General features: G+C 40.7%; 1 protein-coding gene across 7 annotated transcripts in view; it reads right to left on the reverse strand.

The window, feature by feature from the left end:
• Nucleotides 1-1,410: 1,410 nt before the first annotated feature.
• LIN28B (lin-28 RNA binding posttranscriptional regulator B) overlaps nt 1,411-22,236 on the reverse strand; it is an 85,002-nt gene continuing 64,176 nt past the window's right edge. For all 7 annotated transcript variants that reach the window (XM_015858703.3, XM_015858705.3, XM_085543689.1 and 4 more), the window contains one exon: nt 1,411-6,534. In XM_015858703.3, the coding sequence (XP_015714189.1) occupies nt 6,165-6,534 (370 nt within the window). In that variant the 3' untranslated portion in view covers nt 1,411-6,164. The remainder of the gene's footprint in view (nt 6,535-22,236) is intronic.

Genomic DNA, 22,236 nt, shown 5'->3' on the forward strand with positions numbered 1-22,236 from the left:
TGCAAAGTAAAAACTGACCACATGAAAGGTTCCTGGGAGCAGCTGCAGGGTGCGCTCCAAGGACGGTGTGACATGTGTGACACGTGTACAGCAAAGGAAAGCCTTTGAGCTATACTGTGGCCAATGGAAGGAGACTGTTCTTAATGCCAGAGCTGGACAGAACATCAAAGTTGAAGGACTCCAGAGGAGGAGAGTAAAAACGAAATGAGGTCTTTAGCATCTAAAGCTGCATCCAAAGGTCAGTACTTGTTACTTTTTTACCTCATTCACCTTATTTTGGCTGGTAAAATGGGAGTCATGCCACAAGTTCACTTTCATTTGTTTACAAACTGTTTGATCGCTTCAGCCCAGCATATCTAGGCTAAGTGCTGCACAGCAAATAGTGCCTGGGGTGAAATAACAGCCAGGGAGAAAAAATTGACCAGCTGCATGTTAACTGAGCTTCAGCAACCTGAAAATGTGTGTGGGGCTCAATGGCAGCTATGGTGCAATTTGCAGTGGGCAACACTTGTAGGACACAGTGAGAGCAAGAGTTTGACTGGTTGACTTGGGGTCAATAGCACTGTGACAGCAGATACCACCAGGCACAGGTAACCCTTGGTACTGACACGTTTGCACGAACAGGGGAAAAAAAATCTTTTCTGCTTTGTATTTCAGAGATTGTAACACTTTGCTGCCAATCACCTCTATTGGTAGAGACTTGTACTGACGCACAACCACTATGCAGATAACGTATTCAGGTCCTCCCATTTATTAATACAAAATGATGAGCTACTGCTATAGAATTCGCTAAGACACCTTGTGTAATTTTGAGATGACATTTCCAAGTAATGGCAGATGACAGCGCTTTCATTTCTGAAAAGCAACACCTAAAATTACTTCAAATTAGCATACAATAGATATTCGTGAGCATGCAGACTATGAAAGAAGTAATAAAGACAGAATAAGGCTTAAATACCGAAAGCTTTTCATCTTCGGGAACAACCCAGATGTCTGATAACTTTAATGGCCGCTGCATTCTCACAGGGAATAAGAACCCAAAGCTATAATCTTGCAGTTTAATTTCACGAGTTGAATGTGGTTTGGGGTGCAGTTTCTGCAGTGCTGCTAGTGTGAGCCAGGTAGGCAATAATAACTTATTTCACTGTTTTACCATCCCTCCACAAATCCCCCATATAATATATATATTATCCTGCAGAAAGCTGATTTGTTATATCCTAAAATTGACATCTGGATAAGCAGCTATGAGATATGGTTTAGAGGTTTCTGGTAGCAACAGTAATGGGAGGATGGTTGGACTGGATGATCTTGTGGGTCCTTTCCAACCTTGTGATTCTACGAAAATTAAGTGAGCATTGACCCCAGTGTTTTTTTAATCATGCAAATAAAGAGAATCTCAAAGGACTCGTGTAAATGCCAACGTTATATGTTTTATTTTTAATCAAGTAATTCTTTTAAACCTCACAATATCCATGACTGACAGGAGGAAAAAAAAAAGACATTAGGCATGAAATGAGAATATAAAATACACGATATGTAGAAAGGCAATCAGTGCTTTAGTCCCTCAAGACAGTAAACAGGTGAAATGATCTTCAAAACGTCAGCTCACTGTCTTCTTCTTAGAACATAGAATTCAAGTGATTTTTTGTCTCCTTTATTTCACCTTGTAAACAACATACAAGTCAAAATGGACAATGAGGTAATCTATACTACAGAAGATAATTTAAAAACACTAGATAAGACACAGTATTAAAGACATATAGAAATCAGTGTTCACTTTGGTCTCTAGTATGGTTATTGTTATTATTACCACAAGCAACACATACTAGTTTAAGCCAGTCTGGTGATGGTTGTCAGCCAGTTGTTGCTTAACTTAGTAATCCAAGAGGTAGTCAAAACCATTATCCTATGTGTAAAGCTGGTTGCTCTTCCATTTGGTTCAATGACAATGGTAGCAAATACCTTGGTGCTCTTCAACATTCTTATAAAAACACTATCAAAGCTCTGTTGTAGCATTAGAAAGAAGGGTGTGTTCATAAATCAACCTCTTGCTATTAGTCAACGGTTGTAACGGGATAACACAACCAACGTATCCTAAAGAAGAGGCTGTTGATAAACTAAGCAAAATCAGATTGACGCATTTAACGAGGCTCTGCTTGTTTCTAAAACAATACTCAAATCTCATTAAGACTTCTAGAAAATTAAAATCAGTGCACCTGCACATGTACACATCTTCCCAATTACTTTTATATCTAGCACAGGGGAATACATATATATTTTTATGATAAACATTTCTTACAGATAAATTAATTAAATTAAATTTAAGACTCAATGAGATTTCCCACATTCTTTTATAATTCTTCTTACAAAGAATGTTACAAGATCTATAAACACTTTTTATGGGGCTCTATTCACAAAACTAGGTATGACTAAGCAGGAACTCCAGGATAACACTGGTGCGGAATAAAGCTGGGCTGAAAAAGGTGGCCTACAAAGGGAAAAAAGTAGGAGTCAGCTGTGTTCTTTGGCACTCCCTGCGAGCTACCTAAAAGCAAAATACTGCAGATGGTACCAGAATGCCAGATTTACCATCAGCTACAGCAGAAAGTTTTTTGGCTCTCCCTCCAAAATGTTCTTCATGGCTTAATTTCTGTAGTTTGTAAAATAGATTCCATTAACTCTCCTCAGGGGAGAAGGTAAAGTATCTCACAATGCCCCTTATGGTTAAATCCAATTGAGTATTCTGGAGTGAGGGCGATGGAAGGGAGAGATTTCATTTTGGTTTTAACCTCATCTCCAGTATTGTCTGAAGAAATATACATCTCTCTGAGCTGGTACCTGAATTCCTTCGACTGAAATGAGTTTTATTGTGAGGCATTCTGCAAGGACAGGCTGGTGAATAGGGGAAAAATCAAGGCTGAGCCAATGCTGTAGAATATTAATTACATCCTTAGATTTGAAGGAAGAATCCTAAATTCAAGTCCTTGCCTGTTCCCGTGAAGTGTTTTTTGCTTATTTGGAGCAGCCTATTGAAGGAGTGTAATTAAATTTTATTTATTTTATTCCTACAGCAGCCCAGTGCTAAGTAAGTAGTTACCTGCCATAGCTTGCACTGCTATGTTTAACTCAGGCTTGTTTACTTTTGTCTGCTTGGGAGACGATATATTCTCTTTTTTGTGAACAGTGCCCATCATCCTTTAGACAGAAAAACAAAAACTTCCAAAGAAAGGGCTGGAAACTTCTCATCATTTCAAATGGTCGCTTCATCTTAAACAGGTATTTGCCATAATATTATAGCGGTGGAACATCAGTTACATATTCAGTACAGATTAAAAAGCATGTACCATAGATCAACAGCCACCTTTAAGGCCAGAGCAGCACAAAGGTGTGTTTATGCAGTAAATATGAGGTAGCCTTTTGCTGTAAACAGAATCATCATTTTATTGTCACCTATGTAAACAAAGTGGGCTTGATGTTTTTGTGGGTTTTCTTCTTTTTTTACCCCTCCACCCCCCACCCCTCCCCTGCTAGACAAGCCAAGAGCCATAACTCGAACTGGAAGTCAGTGGGAGCTGTGGCTGCCCAGCTTCTCTGAAAGCTGAGACCCTGTGAATGTAAAGACATGTATGCTCACATAAGCGACCAATACAGAACGCCACTTTTTCATTTCACAGGAACTTATAATACAAAACGCTGAAATCTGATTATCAGAAATGTAGGTCTATGTCAACTCAGAGGTAGTTACTAACATCAGTACATAATACTTATAGAGAGATAAAAAGGGCTAAGTCTATTTGGTTTGTTCTGAGCAAGTCGGTAGACTATTCTGTAAAGTAAAAACAACATTACATGGTATATTCCCTGAGCAAAGTTCTTTGTCCTGAGTATGTTATGTAATAGTGATAACATTCTAATATATAAAAATAAAACCTTAAGCTTTCAACAATAAGATAGGGTTTGGTATGTGCTCTTTGCAGTTCAGTCTGACTTTGGTGCACACAGTGATTTCAAACAGCACCGATAAAAATCTGCGCACTGAAAATATTTCCTCATCTCAGCTCTGAACTTCTTACATATAAACAGGGAATGACCAGTTCTCAAATCCACAATTGCCTATTTCTATAAGGAACTTTGGTTTAAACGTTCAAAGTGACCTAAGTTTTGCATCTTTGCTGTTTAACCTGGGTTTTCACACCGGCTAGAAGGTTAAGCAACGTCACTTTGATTTGTCTACATAATTTAAATAGGTTTACTATCCTCACGTAAGGCAAGGAAGTTCTCTATAGATACATCACATTCAATATCGTCAAAGGTAAGCTTTGCATTAGCACACTGAGAACTTCAGTACAAACCATTGAGATTCTCGCAAACACTGGCAAGGAATTCACACACAATAATTGTGCCCTTTGCTGAGGCTTTTGCTTACTGCCTGTTTACTGAAGCAGCAGCAGCAGCAACAGTACAAGTCTCATCCAGCAGGACAAGTGGGAAGGGAAGGGTCGCACAGTGAGCCTGCCGTAACCATCAGCTGCACGAGTTACCACAGCTGGGACTTGGGCTCACTGCAGCCTCCCGTGCGGGCTGTTTCTTCAGTTTGATTATCTTAGCTTAAACCTACCTGACTCTTTCAAGCTTTAACAGCCTGTGTTTATTGCCGATGCTAAGGATTACATACGTTTCTCTAATTAACTCACATCTGCAAAGGGATTTGTCAAAGTATGTTATCGTACGTATGACTTGGTAATGTAGAAGTTACAAATGGAAAGTGACTTGAAGTTTTGACAGGCTCCAACTCTATTAACCCCCAGCAAGGGCTGCAGCCCAGGGAGTCTCACTCTGAGACCACCAATCTTCCTCCTCTGTAACACAGAAGTGTGTGGTCCCAGCACACACCAGACCATGGCTGGTCAGCATCAGTCTCCCGTTCACAAGAAGCAGGTGATGTCCGTGGCTTCTGGCAAGTCTGCAGGTGCCTTTTCATTAAGGCTTATACGCAGCAGGCACCTGTCCTTCTTTAACGTACACATGCCGTATCATCAGCAAGAGAGGCTGGCTGAGCAACTATGAGTACCCAACTACCTTTCATCTTAAGAAACTATTTATCCCAGGATCTTAGTAGTTTTGCATTTCGTTTTCTTTAAAAACAAGACAAACAACAACAACAACAATCCCTACACAATTCTCCCAACAGTAAATAAGGGGGAAGTCCCTTCAAATTGTGGGGCGCTACTTGGGACCAAGAGAAGTTGCTGCTGCTGCTGCTGCTACTACTGCCACGAAGGTCCCCTAAATGTTCAGAGAATACAAAAGGTTCAACAGAACGGTATCCCGATACCACTCAAAGAAGTTTGTTCTTTAACAACTTACACAGTCTCCCCTACACAACAGTCATCTAAATTACAGTTACACTCATATTACTTTAACAAAACATTTTGAGAAACCAGCACAGAAACTACACATTCATTGTCTTTTCTGGAGCTTTAAACTCCTTACGAACAAAGGATGGTGGCAACGAGAGCCATGTTAAGTTGTGCCACTGCCCTTGTGAGGCATGGCGGTGGAGGGGTGGGAAGGGAGAAAATAATGTTTTGTGGAGATTACAAAGAAAGTAACTCAAATTGGTGGTTGGGGGGATGTCTTAGTATCTTTAGTACCATATGGCAGCTATAAAATATGAACATATCCTTTGGTTCACAAGAAAGTAACAGTCTTTGTCTTAGTTCTGAGAGTGGTTTTTCAGAATTGGTTTGTTTCGTTTTGGGAGGTTTCCTGGGTTTTCTTATTTGTTTTTTGAACGTGATTGAAAACAGATTCTGGGAATGAGTTCAGGAACATTTACGGGTACTGTGTCTATTGCTTCACAGTAACGTATTGTGGGAGCTGAAGAGTGTCCTGATGAAAAAAAAACCATACTCATAGATACATATACATACACACACGTGCACACTCACACACACATACAGAAGGTAAAATGCAATGCACCCTGCTCAAATGGATTTTGCTTGGAGTGATTTGTCTATTAAAGAAAAAAAAAAAATAATCACAGTTCCTCCACAGTAGTTAAAATTCCACATCAGCTACTGATAATGAAATTATTTCCCCTGTACTTGCATGAGGTAGACATCCCAAGAGGATAAAGAAAATGGAAAGTTATGGAAAATGCTTTAAGTCTTTTTCCTTTTCTGAACAGAAGGCCCCTTTCTGCTTGGTTCTTCGGGTGATGCCGATAACTTACTTGAAGAAGCTTCTTGTGGTGACCTGCCTGAACGCTCTGAGATCTCCGACCTCCCCTCCTGAGAATATGATGGAGACGAATAGCCATAGGTTCCTCCCCCTTCTCTCAGGAAAGCAGAAGTGGAAGGCTGAGGTTCAGCTTCATGTCTTCCCTGAGAACTAGTGGGCTGTTGCGGAACAGTTTTATGGGGGCAGTTAGCCACCATGTGCATGATGCTCTGACAGTAATGGCACTTCTTTGGCTGTGGAGGTAGACTACATTCTTTAGCGTGGTGATCAAGGCCACCACAGTTGTAGCATCTAGAAATGAAAAGAGAGAGCCGGTTATAAAATGCAGCATGAAATTGTTAAGACTTCTTATGCATCGTAAACTCAGGGTGCACCTTGTCGGAGTGCTGGTGAAGCAGTAGGAGCATCTGCACTGACATCCCACTGCCACAGGCTGAGATATATTTGAGTTCTGATTTTAAATAACACACTTGGAACGTGCCCCTTTGTCATGCTGGTAAAAAAACAACCAAACAAACAACAACAAAAACAACAAACCAAAAACTTGCTGCAAAGTGGATTCTGTTAAAATTGTCTTTATCAGTCAGTATCTTGCTATGAAAAACCTTGGTACTCCTTGAAAGAAAGGCCCAGCCTTGAATAGATCCTGACTTGCGGGACCTTTCTACTGGCTGACAGGGGCTAAATCTGTTGGCAAGTGCAAGCAGGGGCCTAATCATACTTTGATGAAAGTTTTTAGATGCCTCATTGCTGTCGGTGGTTAAGATGAGCCCCTGCAGCGTGAGGACAACACTGCAAGGGTCTCGCTGTCAAAAAAGCCACTGGCACTGTACAATTACATTAGGAAACCCTGCTGCACACTGAGAATTTCATGAATACAATGCCAAGACACTAAAATCCTGAATACAGAATCAAATAAACAAGCAAAAATCCCACGCCAGCCCTCCTTGCTGGCTCTCCCCAAAGAAGAGGTGGTGGGGTTTCAGCCACAGCTCCAGCCCCACTAGAGGGCACCAAATATTCACGCATCCCTGCAGCAAACAGCTCTGCTTACCCAAGTATTTATAGCATTAAATTCCTGCGAGCTAGTGCTTCGTATTTCCAACAAGACAGACATTTCGGAGCAGGGTGGAAAGGAGGGGGGCAGCCACCAGGACCCAGCTCTTCACTCAGAGCAAGGTTTCAGTTCACGAGTTGCTGGGTTGCGGCCACAAAGAGAAACAAGCACAGAGGAGACATTTGGCCTTTCCTAAGGAGCTGCCTCAGAATATACGGTGTCTCCCAGGATGTGCTGCATTTTCTCTGATTCTCTGTGCCCAAAAACTCTTTGGTCACATAAAAGATCATGACTGAAACCCTGCCTCAGTTAAGGCACACCAAGGGGAGGGTGGGGACCGAGCTTTTACGATGCTTATGTTTCAGAGGGCTGGTAATGGCTTTTATGGTTTGAATTCAAATCAAAATAAATAGAGCCCCAGCAAGAGTCATAAAACAGGGTTTGTTTGTTTTCTCTTGGAATTCCCAAACCGCGCTGCAAGTGCTGGTGACCTGGGGTGTCATCTTCAAAAGAACAGCTGCCAGAGGCGGACACACGGCAGAGCACCTCTTCCAAGCCACAGGGGCAACACCACGTCTTAAAAATGACCCAAATGTAAGAGCACCTCTTCCAAGCCACAGGGGCAACACCACGTCTTAAAAATGACCCAAATGTAAACACTTCTATTAATCTTATTATCAAGAAACCTCCAACAATTCTCTGCTGAAAACTCCCTCTTTATAACATGCACCAGGAATGTGAACCCTTGAGTTATATTAATCTGACAGCTGATACAGGGAAATAATTACCTGATGAAATTATGCTGGTCATGTTCACCACTGAGCTTCTTACTTTGACTGTTGACTATGGTTTCTATTTCTTTGTATTACAAATACTTGCACTGAATGCATATGGATTAAATCTATTATCATCTAGCATTCTGCTGAAGAGAATTAACCAAATAATTAAAAAAAAAATTATTTTTTCTTTCCCTTAACTGCAAGAACCAGTTAAAAAAATAGCACTGATACTAATTCTTGATTCAAGCATGAAGGATTCAAGAAGACTCTATGTTCAAACAACTACAGGTACACAATCATGCAACGTGCTTTTGCTCAAGCCCACATTAAGATGTTCAGATTCCTGGACAGAACCCAAAGCACTGATCTATTTGAGCTTCCATTTGGTGATCACTGTTAGTCTACACAAATCCAAGAGGTTTTCACCCATGCAAAGCTGTATGAACAGCTGGTGCCTCACTTACAGAATATACGTTGCCTACATAAAAATGTTATTGATAAAACCTGTGTAATTGATAAAAAGGCTACAAAAGAAACAGTCCCAAGAGCCTCTCTATTGATATTTCTTTTTCACTATTAGCAAGATGCTAACCCGATCTTTATTTTAAGAGACTAATGGAAAATCTGAGGAGAAATGGTTTCACTTCTTCACCGTAAGTGCACAGAATTATGTGATTTTCAGAGGCATTTGAAGGCTATGCCAGCATCAGTCTGCCTGTATGTACTATGAAATAACCCATGGCTAGATGAAACATAAAGCCTCCCTTCAACCAAGGAGATCTCCCTAGCAAGGAAATACTAAACACATTGTAAAATATGAATGTCCTGGTTTAAGACAGAACCATTAAGCCTTTATTTTTCCCCTTATCACTGTAGGTATTTTTAAATTGATGGCCTTGCTTAACAGCAGCATTCAGTCTTAACAGGCATTCAACTATATTTCCCTGACAAGTTTCCTAAACATCCCCTGGTTAAAATGATAAGACAGTAAGACTTGCAATTGGAAAAACACAAGAACAGCAACAACAAAACCTCTTCAGTATTTTACTTTCTCTGCCCCACGTAAATACACCTACGACTTCACAAATGTGGTATTTATTATAATGTGGGTTATATTAAGGAATAGTATTTATTAATGTCTCGTGCATTTGCTTCTAGCAGTGAACTAATTCCTAGGGTTTTTTTAATCTAAGTACAGTGTAATACAGTATCACATGTGAGTATGCATTCAGGAAAATGTGCATTTTACCTTGATTATGAAATACAGAATTTTACGGCTGCAAAATGCATTTGTGTGGGCTTCCTTCTCTAACATCACATTTATTAAGAATCGTCAAAAAAAGAAGTTTGAAAATAGGTTAAAGGGCTTCAGTAGCAGAGGAGGCGGTAGCCATGGACAAATCAATTTAATCAGTCACTATGGTATGCACTGTGTTATCCAATTCAGTGAACCATTTCACCTCACCAATTGACCAAGAATCTGCTGTCAGGGCCCCTGATTCCACTCAAGAGGCCTCAGTCACCTTTTGCATGTATTTTTATCAATACGTCTTACTTGCAAAATATTGCAGTTCTCTGTTTTTATTCAAATCCCTTGTAAAATGTTACTGTAAAATAAAACGATGCCAGCAACTGCTGTAATTAAACTATGATTTGCCTTTTCAGGAATGCTTTTCGTGACTAACCAACACAAGCATCTGGCTGTAGTGTCGCATCAGAATACATATGTGCCAGCCTGGGTGTGCCTGGACTTAAACAGGGGGGTGGTATTCATTCCCTTCTTTTAACTATGTATTCATTCCTTGTCAATCACTCCTACCAAGAGAAGAGATCACACCCCATGCTCTGAAGCCTTCCATCTCAAGGGATTTACGCCCAAAGGAAACGGCCAGCCATCTCAGGAGCTCACAAATGACACCACGTGGCAGCATCCACGCACATTAGGGTATGGTATTAACCCTTTTGTCCAAAAGGCTTCAGCCATTTGCTTGTCCCTGCTGTATAAACCCGCATCAGAACGTAATGAAAACTGATAATGTACAATATTTGCACAGAGATTTATATATCCATAATGCTCTACCTGTAAAGATGTAGAACAACATGCGAGCTGGCTCATGCTAAGAAAATCAGCACGTTCTCACTCAATTGTGTTTTCAAAAACTCTACGTTAAGTGCAACTGTAGTAAACTCTTCTTCAGAAACACCATGGAAATAATGTAAGTTAGACACAGTATAAAGCTTCCTGTACTCATTACAACATAAGATAAATAAACCACAAAAAGCCCTTCGAAGAGCTACTACAGTAGGAATAACCCTTACAAAAATGCAACGGCCAGAAAGACTGACTAAAAAAGGAACATCCTCTCCCATGATTCACTGCTACCTTTAGGCTTGGAATAATGCAACAACATAAAGAAAGAGATGGCAATTATCCTGAAGGGGAACCCTTCCTTCAATGCAGCACTGGCAGGAAAGGGAAACAGGACTTGCTAGTGATATTAAAAGGATAAAGATACTAATGAAGGAATACCCCGAGGAACTTATCTAGCACTGTATTTAGTATTCTCCAAAAACCAGTAGCATTAATTTCTACTAATAAAGAAAGAACACATAACAAGGTTAAAAACACTTGTAAATTCTCCTTTACTATGGATTTGTGATTACACAGAACTACACATATTAGAAGAAACCGATGAACAAGCAGAAAGCCTATGGAATCCAACATAACCTACTGTGTTAATACCAAAAAGCTGATGACCACAAATTCATGACAAATAGTCCAAACCACAACCAAATGCAAACAAAATAAAATAGCTTTCAGCTATTTTGCCTTGCCCCACAAGTCCCCTCATAGTTAGGAAGCATTCTCTAACCCTCTCACCTTCGGTATGACAAGACAGCCATCAAACAAACATGTTTCCCACAACAGCAGCTCAGCTGAGCTAAGCAACAAGGAGGGTAAGCGCAACCGCTTGCTTCTTCATTCTGCTTCACATAATATGATTTGGATGATAATCCAATATATACGACAAGAAGAGGATCATTTGTGTGGCTCCACTCTATTATCTGTTCAGGAAAAAAGCATTAGGGTTGCCCTAGTGACTATTTTTGGGGGTGGTGGTTTTCATATCTGATGGAGCTGGCGAAGGGAAGAAAGGAGAAAGAGTACAGAGTGTCTGAAATAATTCACCGTGATATTCCCAACACCAGCTCCCCTTTTTGTTTTTCCTTTTGGAATGCTAACAGACAACAAAAGCTGCCCCCTGGTAAACAATGCTTCATCCAGCAGTTCAAATGATTTGAAAAACAGCTAGGTTTCATAATAGCATACGCAAGGATGATGTTTTCACAATGTGCTGAACACCAGCAAAGCAGTTAAAGCAGATCAAATCATGACAAGGGAATGCTTAGAGCCATACCTAGCTAGATATGCTGTCCTTTTTTCCATTACTTTCACAGCTACCTGAAGAAAGAACATTTCATTGCAGACTGCTTCAGCCTCCTCCTTTTGCTGTGAAGGGAACTTCAGCTATAACTGATGTGACAGAAACACAAAATCTCAGACAAAATGGAGGTGTTTTACTCTCCATGGGCTCCACAGACCTGGTGGTGACAGGCAATGCAGAGGGACACTGCTGGGTCACACCTCTGTGGGACTGAGAGCGGTTCCCAAACAGCCTGGGAGCCGCTGATTGTGACTTTAATTCAAGATAAACGCATTCAGCGTGACGTACACAAAATGCCCTGCACATTCATGCACTGCCTGCTCAGGGCCAGAGGGTAATTTCTGGAGCACTTCTCACACAACAAAAATACGGGTTTTTCAGTTCTTCCTTCAGTTCTTCTGCTTATTTTGCTCTTTAAGTTGCAATTTGTAAGCTGTTTTAGAATGCAGTGGGAATACAAGCAACTCTGAGAGTGTTCTAATAAGGCATTAGCATTCAAAAACTGTATTTTGTATCATTTAAGGCCACACAAAATTATCTTGTTAAATAGAGAATGGAGCATCTTACTTTTCCATCAGAGCATTTATAGTACGTGCAGAAAGCAGAGTGAATGCTAAGGCAGAAAACTTCACCAACAACCTCATTTTTTAATCCATGAGAAATGATCAACAATCATTTGGATCTCAAAGCTGTAATTATTTTCTGTCAGGTATACTGGAAAATTGTATGGTATCAACCCAGAACGTGGTATGTGGGGGCCACATTGAGATTTGTCTTGATCCTGTGCCTACGTGCTGCCCAGTGCAGAGGTGACATGCTGGGAAGTTAACTGCAGGCTGCTACTCTTCAGCAAAACTCAGTCTGAAAATGTACCATGCCTTTCTATCTATTTGAGATTAAAAGCCGTAGCCTTTTAATACCAAGGTGATTCTTCAAAAGAAATAAAGATGAAATAAAAATAGAAGTATTCATCTATTCCTCTGACTAATCCTACAACACATTGTAATGTATCAGATCGAAGCCACTCAATTTAATTGAAGAAAACAAGATTCCTCTTTTTTTTTCCTGAAGGTTGCCTTATTTCATCTTTCATCTCTCCCAGCTGACACAAACCCACCCTTTGCAAAACTTCCAATAACACGGGGTAGAATATTGACAGCGCATACATATTCTCATTGCAAATAAATAAACAAAAATGCTCAATCGTAAACTCATCAGATCGAATAGTTTTCCGTGGTTAGCTCTAAATCAATCTATTCCCCCCCCCCCCCCCCCCCTTGCATCCAAAAGCCATATCAATAGGTTGTGGTCTTTTGTTGTGTGGGCTTCCCATCCCCCTCACCCCTCGACAAAGACGCTGACAAAAACTCAGTGCATTTGTCTGATAAACCAGGCCTTTTGGGGCATCGGGCAGCTTCACTGAGAAGAAAGGAATTTGTTTATCATCTGCTAATATAATTTTACTGCAAGATGTCTTTTACACGTTTATTTTCCTTGAAAACCAAGAAGGATGAAATGGAAGGTGGCTCACAAAGCACAAAGAACTACACAGACATCAGCTCTTAAAAAATAACCTCCACAATATCATTTCCTTTCTTTCTTGCTTTCCATGAAACCTTATCTGTGCTATCCACTCTGCCCCCTTCAGAGGCATGAAGGAAAATTATTTTTTGCATAAGCCAAGTAAAAAATCCATATGAAATGCATCCTGGAGGAGGAATGCTTTGGATGTTCTTTTCATCCCTTACAATAAAAGGGTTTTCTTTACACTGAGAGTCAGGAACTCCTGAAATAGCAAGGTACAAAATAAGGTCTTTTTTTGTTTTCTGCGTAACACCAGAGATGGTTTTGCTCCAGAAGTATCAATACAGTGTGGAATGGATGCGTATTTTAATAGCTCCAACCCACCTAGATAGCGTAGATATAAGATCAGTGATGGTTCGACAGTTTAAACACATATCACGCATTTCCAACATGAACTGCTACGCTGTGATTTCAAATAAGCCTCATCTTTTCTCATTATGAAACCACACACAAAATATTCTGAATATTTGTAAGCCTTCCTCTTTGTGGGAACAAGAAAAATGGATTTTAAATCAAAACAGTTATCTACCCAGTACATTAAAAAATAATAGGTATTTTCCATAGTCCACACTGGTGGAAAGGCTGCCACAAAGATTCACCACAGGAACCCTGCAGTGTGTGCCCACATTTCAGAAGCATATTTGCCAGCATTACCCATTTGCAGCACTGGGTAGACCTGAGCTGGTTTGAAGCTGCTTCTCAGTGCCCACAATACAGAACCCTGGTTCAGTAACACAGGTAATAGTGCACAAAGCTGGCTCTGCTCTGCCTGGGTCAGCGAGGTGCTGCTCCTGAGCTATGCAGCATGTCTGCCCTGATCTGCCTCTGCACAGATCCAGCTGCAGCATGGCCATACCCACACAACAGCTTAGCACACAGGCCTAATAAAAGGGCAGAATGCTACAGGAAACTGTTAGCAAAAAATTGCCATTTCCCTGTTGTTCCTTATTCTGTCATTAATATTAACAGCAAATACAAGTTTCATAATGAATTCTCCTTTCAGTCTGAGGGTCACATAACTTCAAGTATCCCTTATAAATCAGTATCACACACAAAGTTTCACAAATATCAAACAACAAAAGCAGGGACTGACTGAAATCTCAATCCTGAGGTGGATTCTCAAGAAATCTGTCCTATCACGAATCAGATGACGTGCATGAGCATAGGCTTTACGAGTGTTAAGGACTGCAGAACGTGACCAGCACCTCACGTCTTCATTCTTCAGAAACAAAGGACAGTTCCTGTCACATTTGCTACTATGAGGCCAAGTCAGTAATCCCTATGGGGGTTGATTCCAGAGCTCATGGAATTGATAGAATAACTCGTGTCACACAAAATACATGTAGGGATTCCCTTTCCAGCTGTGTAACAAAAGGTCAGCAAACATGGCGGATGGTTCTCCTTGAAACTGTGCCTGCAAGTTCAGATGTTCAATATCTGCAGGGAAGATTAGATTATTCAGTAGCTCTATAGCCACATTTTAGTGCCAAAGGAATTCCTTATCACAATGATCTACCCAATAAAGAAGAAAGTAGCCAGTTCCTAGTTCACTTTTCCAAACTTGCACCTAACATGCCTAAAATGGACAAGCTCCATAAAGTGACATTACTAAAGAACGGTTGTGCTCAGCATCTTGTGTAATGTTTCAAAGAGATTTACATCATCTCAAGATTTTAACTCAATGCTTTTCACATCAAAATGTAGAGGCAAAAGCAAAGCATGAAGAGAGGATTTCAGCAGCAAAAGGATTAAGCCTCAAATGTAAAAGCTCTTAATTCCTACCTGAGGCAGGTATTGCGAATTAGAAGTAAATTAATTCAGTGTTTTTCTATCCCAATCTACTTTATCATAATCTTTGTTAATTCCATAATTACGTACATTTAAAAAAAAAAATCAACAACAAAACACACATTTGCGCACATAAAAACAACACTGTTAATTCAAAATGGGGCGTTTAATTTTTCTTGATTTAGCCTCAGGATAGCATGAGTTTGAGTTCAGTATTTCTTTCTCTGAAATCTGTTAATTCTGTCTATTGTTACAAATAATCAACCATAACTGAATGCATTTTGCAATACCTGGTAAACTGTACTACTTTATCCCTCTCGGTCAAGATTAGGCACGTTAAGTGGTGTCACTTCAGTAAACGCTAACAGTGAGGTGAAGAAAACTTACCAAAAAGACTGTATCATCCAGAAACAGATCATCTTAATGGTCTTAATTCTGCTGTCAGTCACACAAGTGTAAATGCAGAGCAGTTTGGCTAACTTCTGCGGGCTTGTTCTTGGCTAACTTTAATAGTGTAACTGAGCAGAGAATTTCTCACTGTGTATGAATACTTAAGTCATACTGCAGTGGTGCAGGTTCTTCCCCTGCGTGTTACATGAGGAGGAAGCACCTCAGTTTCACCTGTGAATCTGTCTTTGCTGTAGATGTGACACCTGAATGTATGATGCAACAAAGAATTTAGAACAGCAAAAACAAAGAACTACGGTCAAGGCAAAGGAGTGACTTGTTCGACTCTTCTGGCCATTCATACTCAGCCATCCAAGCTAAGAAAGAACAAACTAACTGTTTCAAAAAAAAGGACATTTACAGGCCAAGCATCAGTTTTCCTGCCGTGACCAATGAAATCCGATTCAAGAGATTTATATAAAATTGGAACCCTAGACTTAAACAGAATGTTTGAAAATAAAGAACAATTCAGATAAGAACACCCGAGTTATGATCAGTGCAGATGGCAGATTACTACTCGGACACCACATGCACTGGCCAAAGAAAAATAGTAAGAAAGATGAGATGGATATGCTTGCCAAGCACAGCATAACCAGCTATCTGTAGTTCTGATCAGCAATTCATACCCGAGTCACAGCTTCAATTACAGAAGCCCCGAATTTACAACGTACAAGGCAGTCACAAAGCAGAAGAGTGATTAATGCCAGTACTGTGTCTGTGCCTTAACATTTCATCTATACTTTAAACCAAACAACTTTTTATAGTTATCCAGCAGCACTGACTGTGCAGGGCAGGAAAATTGAAATGTTAAGACTGCAAGCACGCAAAGGCAGAAAGGCCAACATATTTTTAATGCAAGCTCTGAAGTTGCTTGAGATCAATCTGACTTTCGGACCAAAGAAGGCACATAAACATGTTCCTGCATTCATTTATGCAAAGTATGCACAGGCCAGCAAGATACTGAATTTCTGTGGGGGGGACAGTTCACAGTTCTTCCATTTTAGAGGATGACCCATTAATGCTGTCAGCCTGTCTGCTCACCTTTAATCCTGGGTTCTGAGCGCATGTTAGAAGACACAGAAAGGTGACAGGAACGCATTGCAGTGGCTATGAATGGAATGCATAATGTCAAAACTCATAGGAATCCATAGGATTTTATTAACCCTTATTGGAAACGGTAACTAAATACCCAGTTTCTTCCTGTGGTTAAGTATCTTCCATAGGAAAAACTGCAAGTATCCTTCCACAAGATCCAAATATACTGCATCTGAACAAAGAATTAGACCTATTTTTTGCCACTCTGGATAAATATCCATTGCTAGCTGGAGGAAGAAGCAAAATACAGGCAGTCCAGGCCAGAGCTGCAGCCCCCAGTCAGCCCCTCCAGCTTGTGCCAGCCCTTCCTCAGTCCCTCCTCAGCACACACGTAGCCACAAACCAGCTCCTTGCAATAACAAATTAATGAGCTGCTGTATGCTTTACAACTGTACTCATCAGCCTGCACGGCTCAGATCCTTCATCCCCGCCTACCCTTCCTCAGTCTCAGTATATCCCTGCACCTTGTGCTGGTGCAAGCCTCCCTCTTGTAAAACTGAAAGGCCAGAAAGCCATGTTCCTAAGTCAAGACAAATCCCTTTCACTTTCCTCCTTACAAAACTTCTAAACGTCCAACAAACCTGCAAATACTTAATTCCAACTAACTACAAACTGGAGGTAAACTGCAGCTCTTACCCATGGCTCTCAACCACAAGCACAGACCCCAAACTTCCTGCAGGGGAAGTCTTATCTTTCCCAGGCTTTGAAACTGCTGATGGAGATTTAAGTAAATGATGTCAGTAAGAGAAAATATAGAAGGAACCTTTTGGGAACTGGAGCTGAAAAAAAGATGCTGATAATAAGGCTTCCAAAGGATATGGGGTCAGATGTTTACAGGCATTCAAATGTCTAAAGCTTACAGACCTCTGAGGCAATCAGGTTCCTCATAGCATTGAGGATATGAGTGTGCCCCTCTGGATTACATACGGTAAACTAGGAAAATAATCATTGTACAACCGTACAGCACCTTATGGCTGAACAGGTCACAAATCAATTGGAATTCACTGAACTAGAATAAAAGACAAGCACATTCTATATAATACATATCTGATTTGGAAGTTGTCTTCCATGTTACAGCTCTCCTAATGCTGTCCAACCACCAGGGATGAAAAGTCATAAGCAAGTTGTGAAAATCTGTTCCTCTTATGCCCACAACCCAAAAACACTAAATGGAAAAACAGGATTAATGAAATAAAGTGCAGAAAAAACTCTTCACACATCTTTTTCAGTCTGTGTTGACAGGAAGCACTAAAGAAGAATCAGACAAGGTAGGCACACACTTCCTTCATGGTGGAAAAGCCTGAACCAGAATGCCTTCTAAAACTACTTTGTGTAGCTTTCCTCCCAGTTTGTGCACAGCTTTACACAGAGCAGGTGTCACCACTGCTGTCTTGGCAGCATCAGTGACTGCTCCTGGGGTGCCCTTCTGGTTTCACACTCCGTGCTGTGAAACAAGCCAGCAGCAGCACGCCATGCCAGCAGGGTGCACGGATCTGCCAGAGATCATGGTTGAGTATTGCAAGCCATCTAGCACTGTAAGCAGTTACCATTGGCCCAGCTCAGCTGCTCTGCATTTCATTCACAGCAGACGTTTTCAGATAATTCACCTACTTGCTTTTCAGTTTTGCAGTATTTGTTTAGTTCGGTTCATCTCACACCTCCAGCTCTGAAGCAAAAAGGCATTGCACTGGGTGTGATAAACCCAGGCAGGAGGTGGGAAGGAACAGACCAGCACTGAGATTCTCATCATCCCCTCAAGCCCTGCAGCCAGAGAGACTGCAGTATGAAACTGCATCTGGCACCTGGGACTTCCTAGTGGTCACAGCACAGAAACTGTCCGTCCAAAAAAACCAGCTATCAATATATATTCTCCCAGCCATGTCCATACTTCTTGATATACCACTGCCTGTCTACAAAAATACAATTTACTTCATGAATAAAGCTAACATAAAATTAAAAATATCACTATTATTGGATATCAACAGAATAATACAAGGAACCACTGCAAGATATTAAAATATGACAGGTGCAATATCTTATAAACAATTACTGTTTTTTCACTGGTCAATTATAGGATTTTTTAAAGTCAAATACACACGTATGTAGGCAGTCTAAGGGTTCTATATTGTTTTAAGATAACTCAATGCAATTTGAATGAAAAAATGAATCAAGAATAAAATGCAAAGGATACCTACCCACAGCAGCCACAATCTCTGCCTTTCCTACAGCACTGAAAAGACCCCTACCCTTGTATTGTCTTGTAAAGTCACAAGATTGTGACTTTTCAGAATTGTAATACTATAGTGAGGGTAGCGTATTCATTTTTTCAACTGATAAGTTGTTAAATTTACTAGTGTTTTCAGTCGTGATTGGCATTATTAAAACCTATTCAAGTGCAAACACTTAAGTTTTTAAAAAGAATATTTTTTGCCGTATTTAATGCTACCAGCTAAGTATTTTGGTAGCCCTGACAATTCAATGCTTTACAACAGAATACATTTCTTTGTACGTATCCATATCCCTTTTAGATTAAAAGTGGATTGCGGTTTTAAGTTGTGCTAGAAATACCAGTTGCAGCATTTCCTCTATTCTTAAAATATCTTGAGTAAATAAGATTCGACTGCAATTCCCATTTGTTGACTGAATATATATTTATATCTTTAATGACTTAGTCAAAAGAGCTGGCCTTCACTTTGAAAAGAGCACGTACAAATTATCTAAATAATATTGTTGTATCTTTGAAAGAGCATCAATGCCAAATACGTCTGCCAGACATGTGACAAGCCCTTGCCATGTGCAGTCAGAACTGCACTCCCTCCAGTCCGGCTCCGAAGTTAAAGCATCTGAAGTGTAAATTGTGTGCGGCACAGACACAGCAGCCCACTTTACTTTAACCTTGTTAATGGCAAGCCAGATGGAACCTCTGAGGCCACCCATTGTTCAGGCTTGCATTTTTGTGTAATGCCATGGTGTAGGTCCATAGGGCCTCATGAATTCCCCTCCTCTGAATATATACTGTGCTGTTAAAGGCACTGAAAGGATCAAGCTCTGCTCCGAGAGCAGCTGGCTTTGTATTTTTTAATGGTTGTTAGCAGCAGCAGCAGGTCCATTCTACTCCCCCACTCTCCCCCTGCCCTCCTTAAAATCCTGATCTATCAGTCCTTGAGTGGAACCAAGTCCTGTGTCCTAATGCAGCATATCATATGTTACCTTGGCTTCACTTCCCTGTATACTCTTTGAAAACTCTCGGCTTCTTCCTTCCATGCGGCTTTAGATCCACCAGTAATAATCACTGACTTCATCAACAGTCACAATGTAATTTCTTTCTTACCCAATCCAGGCAAACTGTGCTTGCATAATTTTTGTTATTCATCATCACCTTCTGAAAACGTGGTCAAATTTCCTTATCTCTTTGAGAGAAGAATGGAGATAAGAAGAGTTCTGAGTAAAGATAGCCCACAAAAAGACTCCACAATCTGAGAAATAAGGGCAAAAGTTGCAATTGTTACACGCAAAGATCTATTTGTACAATGTCAGTGACATTGCAATGTATGTAATGAAGGTAGTAAAATAACCCAGAAGACTACACCTGGCCTTCTAGCAGGTTTCACTGGCACTGATGGAACATGATCAATGGAGGACAGGGGGAAGGAATTTCTCCCTGTTTACTGCTGGTGTGTTGTGTGCTGATGGGACAGGATGAGAAAAGTGCAAAGCCCTTCCTCTCCAATAGGCCTGCCATCAGAAAAGCAAACTGCACCACAGAAACAGCATACTGCAAGCCAGGCATGTCTGAATTGCAGCACTGAGCAGCAGGGCTCAGGCAGTTTGCTTTCATCTGGAAGTATACTTGGATATAGCAGCTCATGAAGACAATGCAGTCATGACTGATATTAGAGGGATGCTGCAAACACTTATCTGTTGTCACAGAAACTAAACAGAGTCTTCTTGATCAGATTATTGAAGGGGCTGAGAAGCCACGGTCAATACTATGGAGAAAATTCTCTAATCTCTTTGAACTTACTTGCTTTTGCACTACGCTGGCAGCGTGAGGAAGGAAATCCCCTCACCAAATCCACAGGTCACTGCCTCATATGGTGCAGCAGGCACACGACTCACAGATATCTGTTATACTCCTGCTGTTCCCAGCTGGTCTGTGTGCCTTTGGCAATAGCAGCCAGGAGGGACATGAAGCTCAGCAGTGCGAACAGAGCCTGCTGTAGCACAAACTAGGGAAGGCAACCTGTGACCTGATAATTTCTTTTCTTTCCCCCAGGCTGCTCCGGACATGGTCAGGAAGATCAGCTTCTTTCCTACAGATGCTTCCCCCAAAAGTAGGATAAATGCCTTCTGGGGGAGCCTGTAATCCAGCATTTTGGAGTTCACATGGTAATAAAGCTTATTTTACCTGGTAATTTTCTGTTATGTACTACAACAGCTTATTTTTGATAGCCAAACAGAATACTTCTAGCACACATCCATTGATTGATGTTGAAAATTCACTCGTTCCTGGAAAAGACTTGGAAAATAAGCATGTTTGGAAACATTGGGGAATATTCACTATTCTTTTTTGGAAGCCCAGAGAACATGTTTAATGGGTTGTATACTGGGCTTCCCAAAGTATATGTTACTGATACTTCAGAACACTTTTCAGCATTGCAGTACTACTAGCTTTAAGTCCCCATTTGTATAATCCTACTGTTCCACTCAGTGAAAAAATTTCCTTTGAAGAATGGTCACCAAGAAACCTGAAACATGAACTCCCCACTACATTAAAAAGAAATACTCTATCATCGATGCATAGAAAAAGTAAAGGACGGGAATACAATTTCTGCTATGGTGTGAGAATTCATTTTTAATCAGCTCTATCCTATTTAAGACTGGTTACCATTTTATTACATTTAAGCCTGAAACCATACTACACTTAAAATATTACCATTGATGTGAAGTACCAGAACACTACAACTAGAAATACTACTTTTAATAGGCATCTCCTATTGTTTTCAGATCATTCACAGCACTTCAAATTAATGCAACAGAGACAGAAAAAAAACAATAAACAGATTGTTTAGAGGAAGCCAGTAGGGAAGAAAGAGCTGTAATAACATGATCCACTGCACTCCTGAAAGCCTGCTGCTCAGATTTTGCAAGTTTTGAGGAGCGACTGCTAAAGGAAGGAAGGGAGCTGAGAAATAACCATCACATGTGCTTTGCTCATTCATAGGTAACCTCCAAACTAGAAGTTAGCAATGAATTAAACCTGGTCACTGCGGTACTGAAACACTCTCCTCTAAGCAGAAGGGATGTCTGAAGAATTCCTGGCCAGGTGCAAACTTCCCTATCAAACCTAAATAAACAGCATACTTATGAGAGCCTCACTTCTAACCTCACACTACAGTTTATTGGATGAGTTAACAGTGAGGCAGCATCAAAGCATCTAAAGTAGGTAGGATTTGTGTTTCCCACTGTTTTCTTTCTCTGATCAGGAAAAGCAAAAGATGCAGCTCTTCTAACAACACAGCACATTGTTCTTGCATGGAATTGATGTGCAATGGGATCTTACATACACGTTTTGCTGGTGGTCGTACATGGACATTTTGAATAGCACAAGCCTTGTCTAGAACAGTCCCCAGTGCCTGTTAGTGCCTTCAGCTCTCTGGCTGGGCCAAACCCAGCTCCCTTTGGGGTTTTGTGCTCCTGATGCAATCCATCACCAGGATACCTGAGCACAGCCACTTCTGTGCTGCGGGGAAGCCTTCAAGCAGGGAGTATTACATGTTTCATGCTGAGCTGTTCA

The sequence above is a fragment of the Coturnix japonica genome, chromosome 3 (genome assembly GCF_054131305.1).
Source record: "Coturnix japonica strain WE chromosome 3, WE-NBRP24, whole genome shotgun sequence".
In the NCBI taxonomy this organism is placed as follows: domain Eukaryota; kingdom Metazoa; phylum Chordata; class Aves; order Galliformes; family Phasianidae; genus Coturnix; species Coturnix japonica.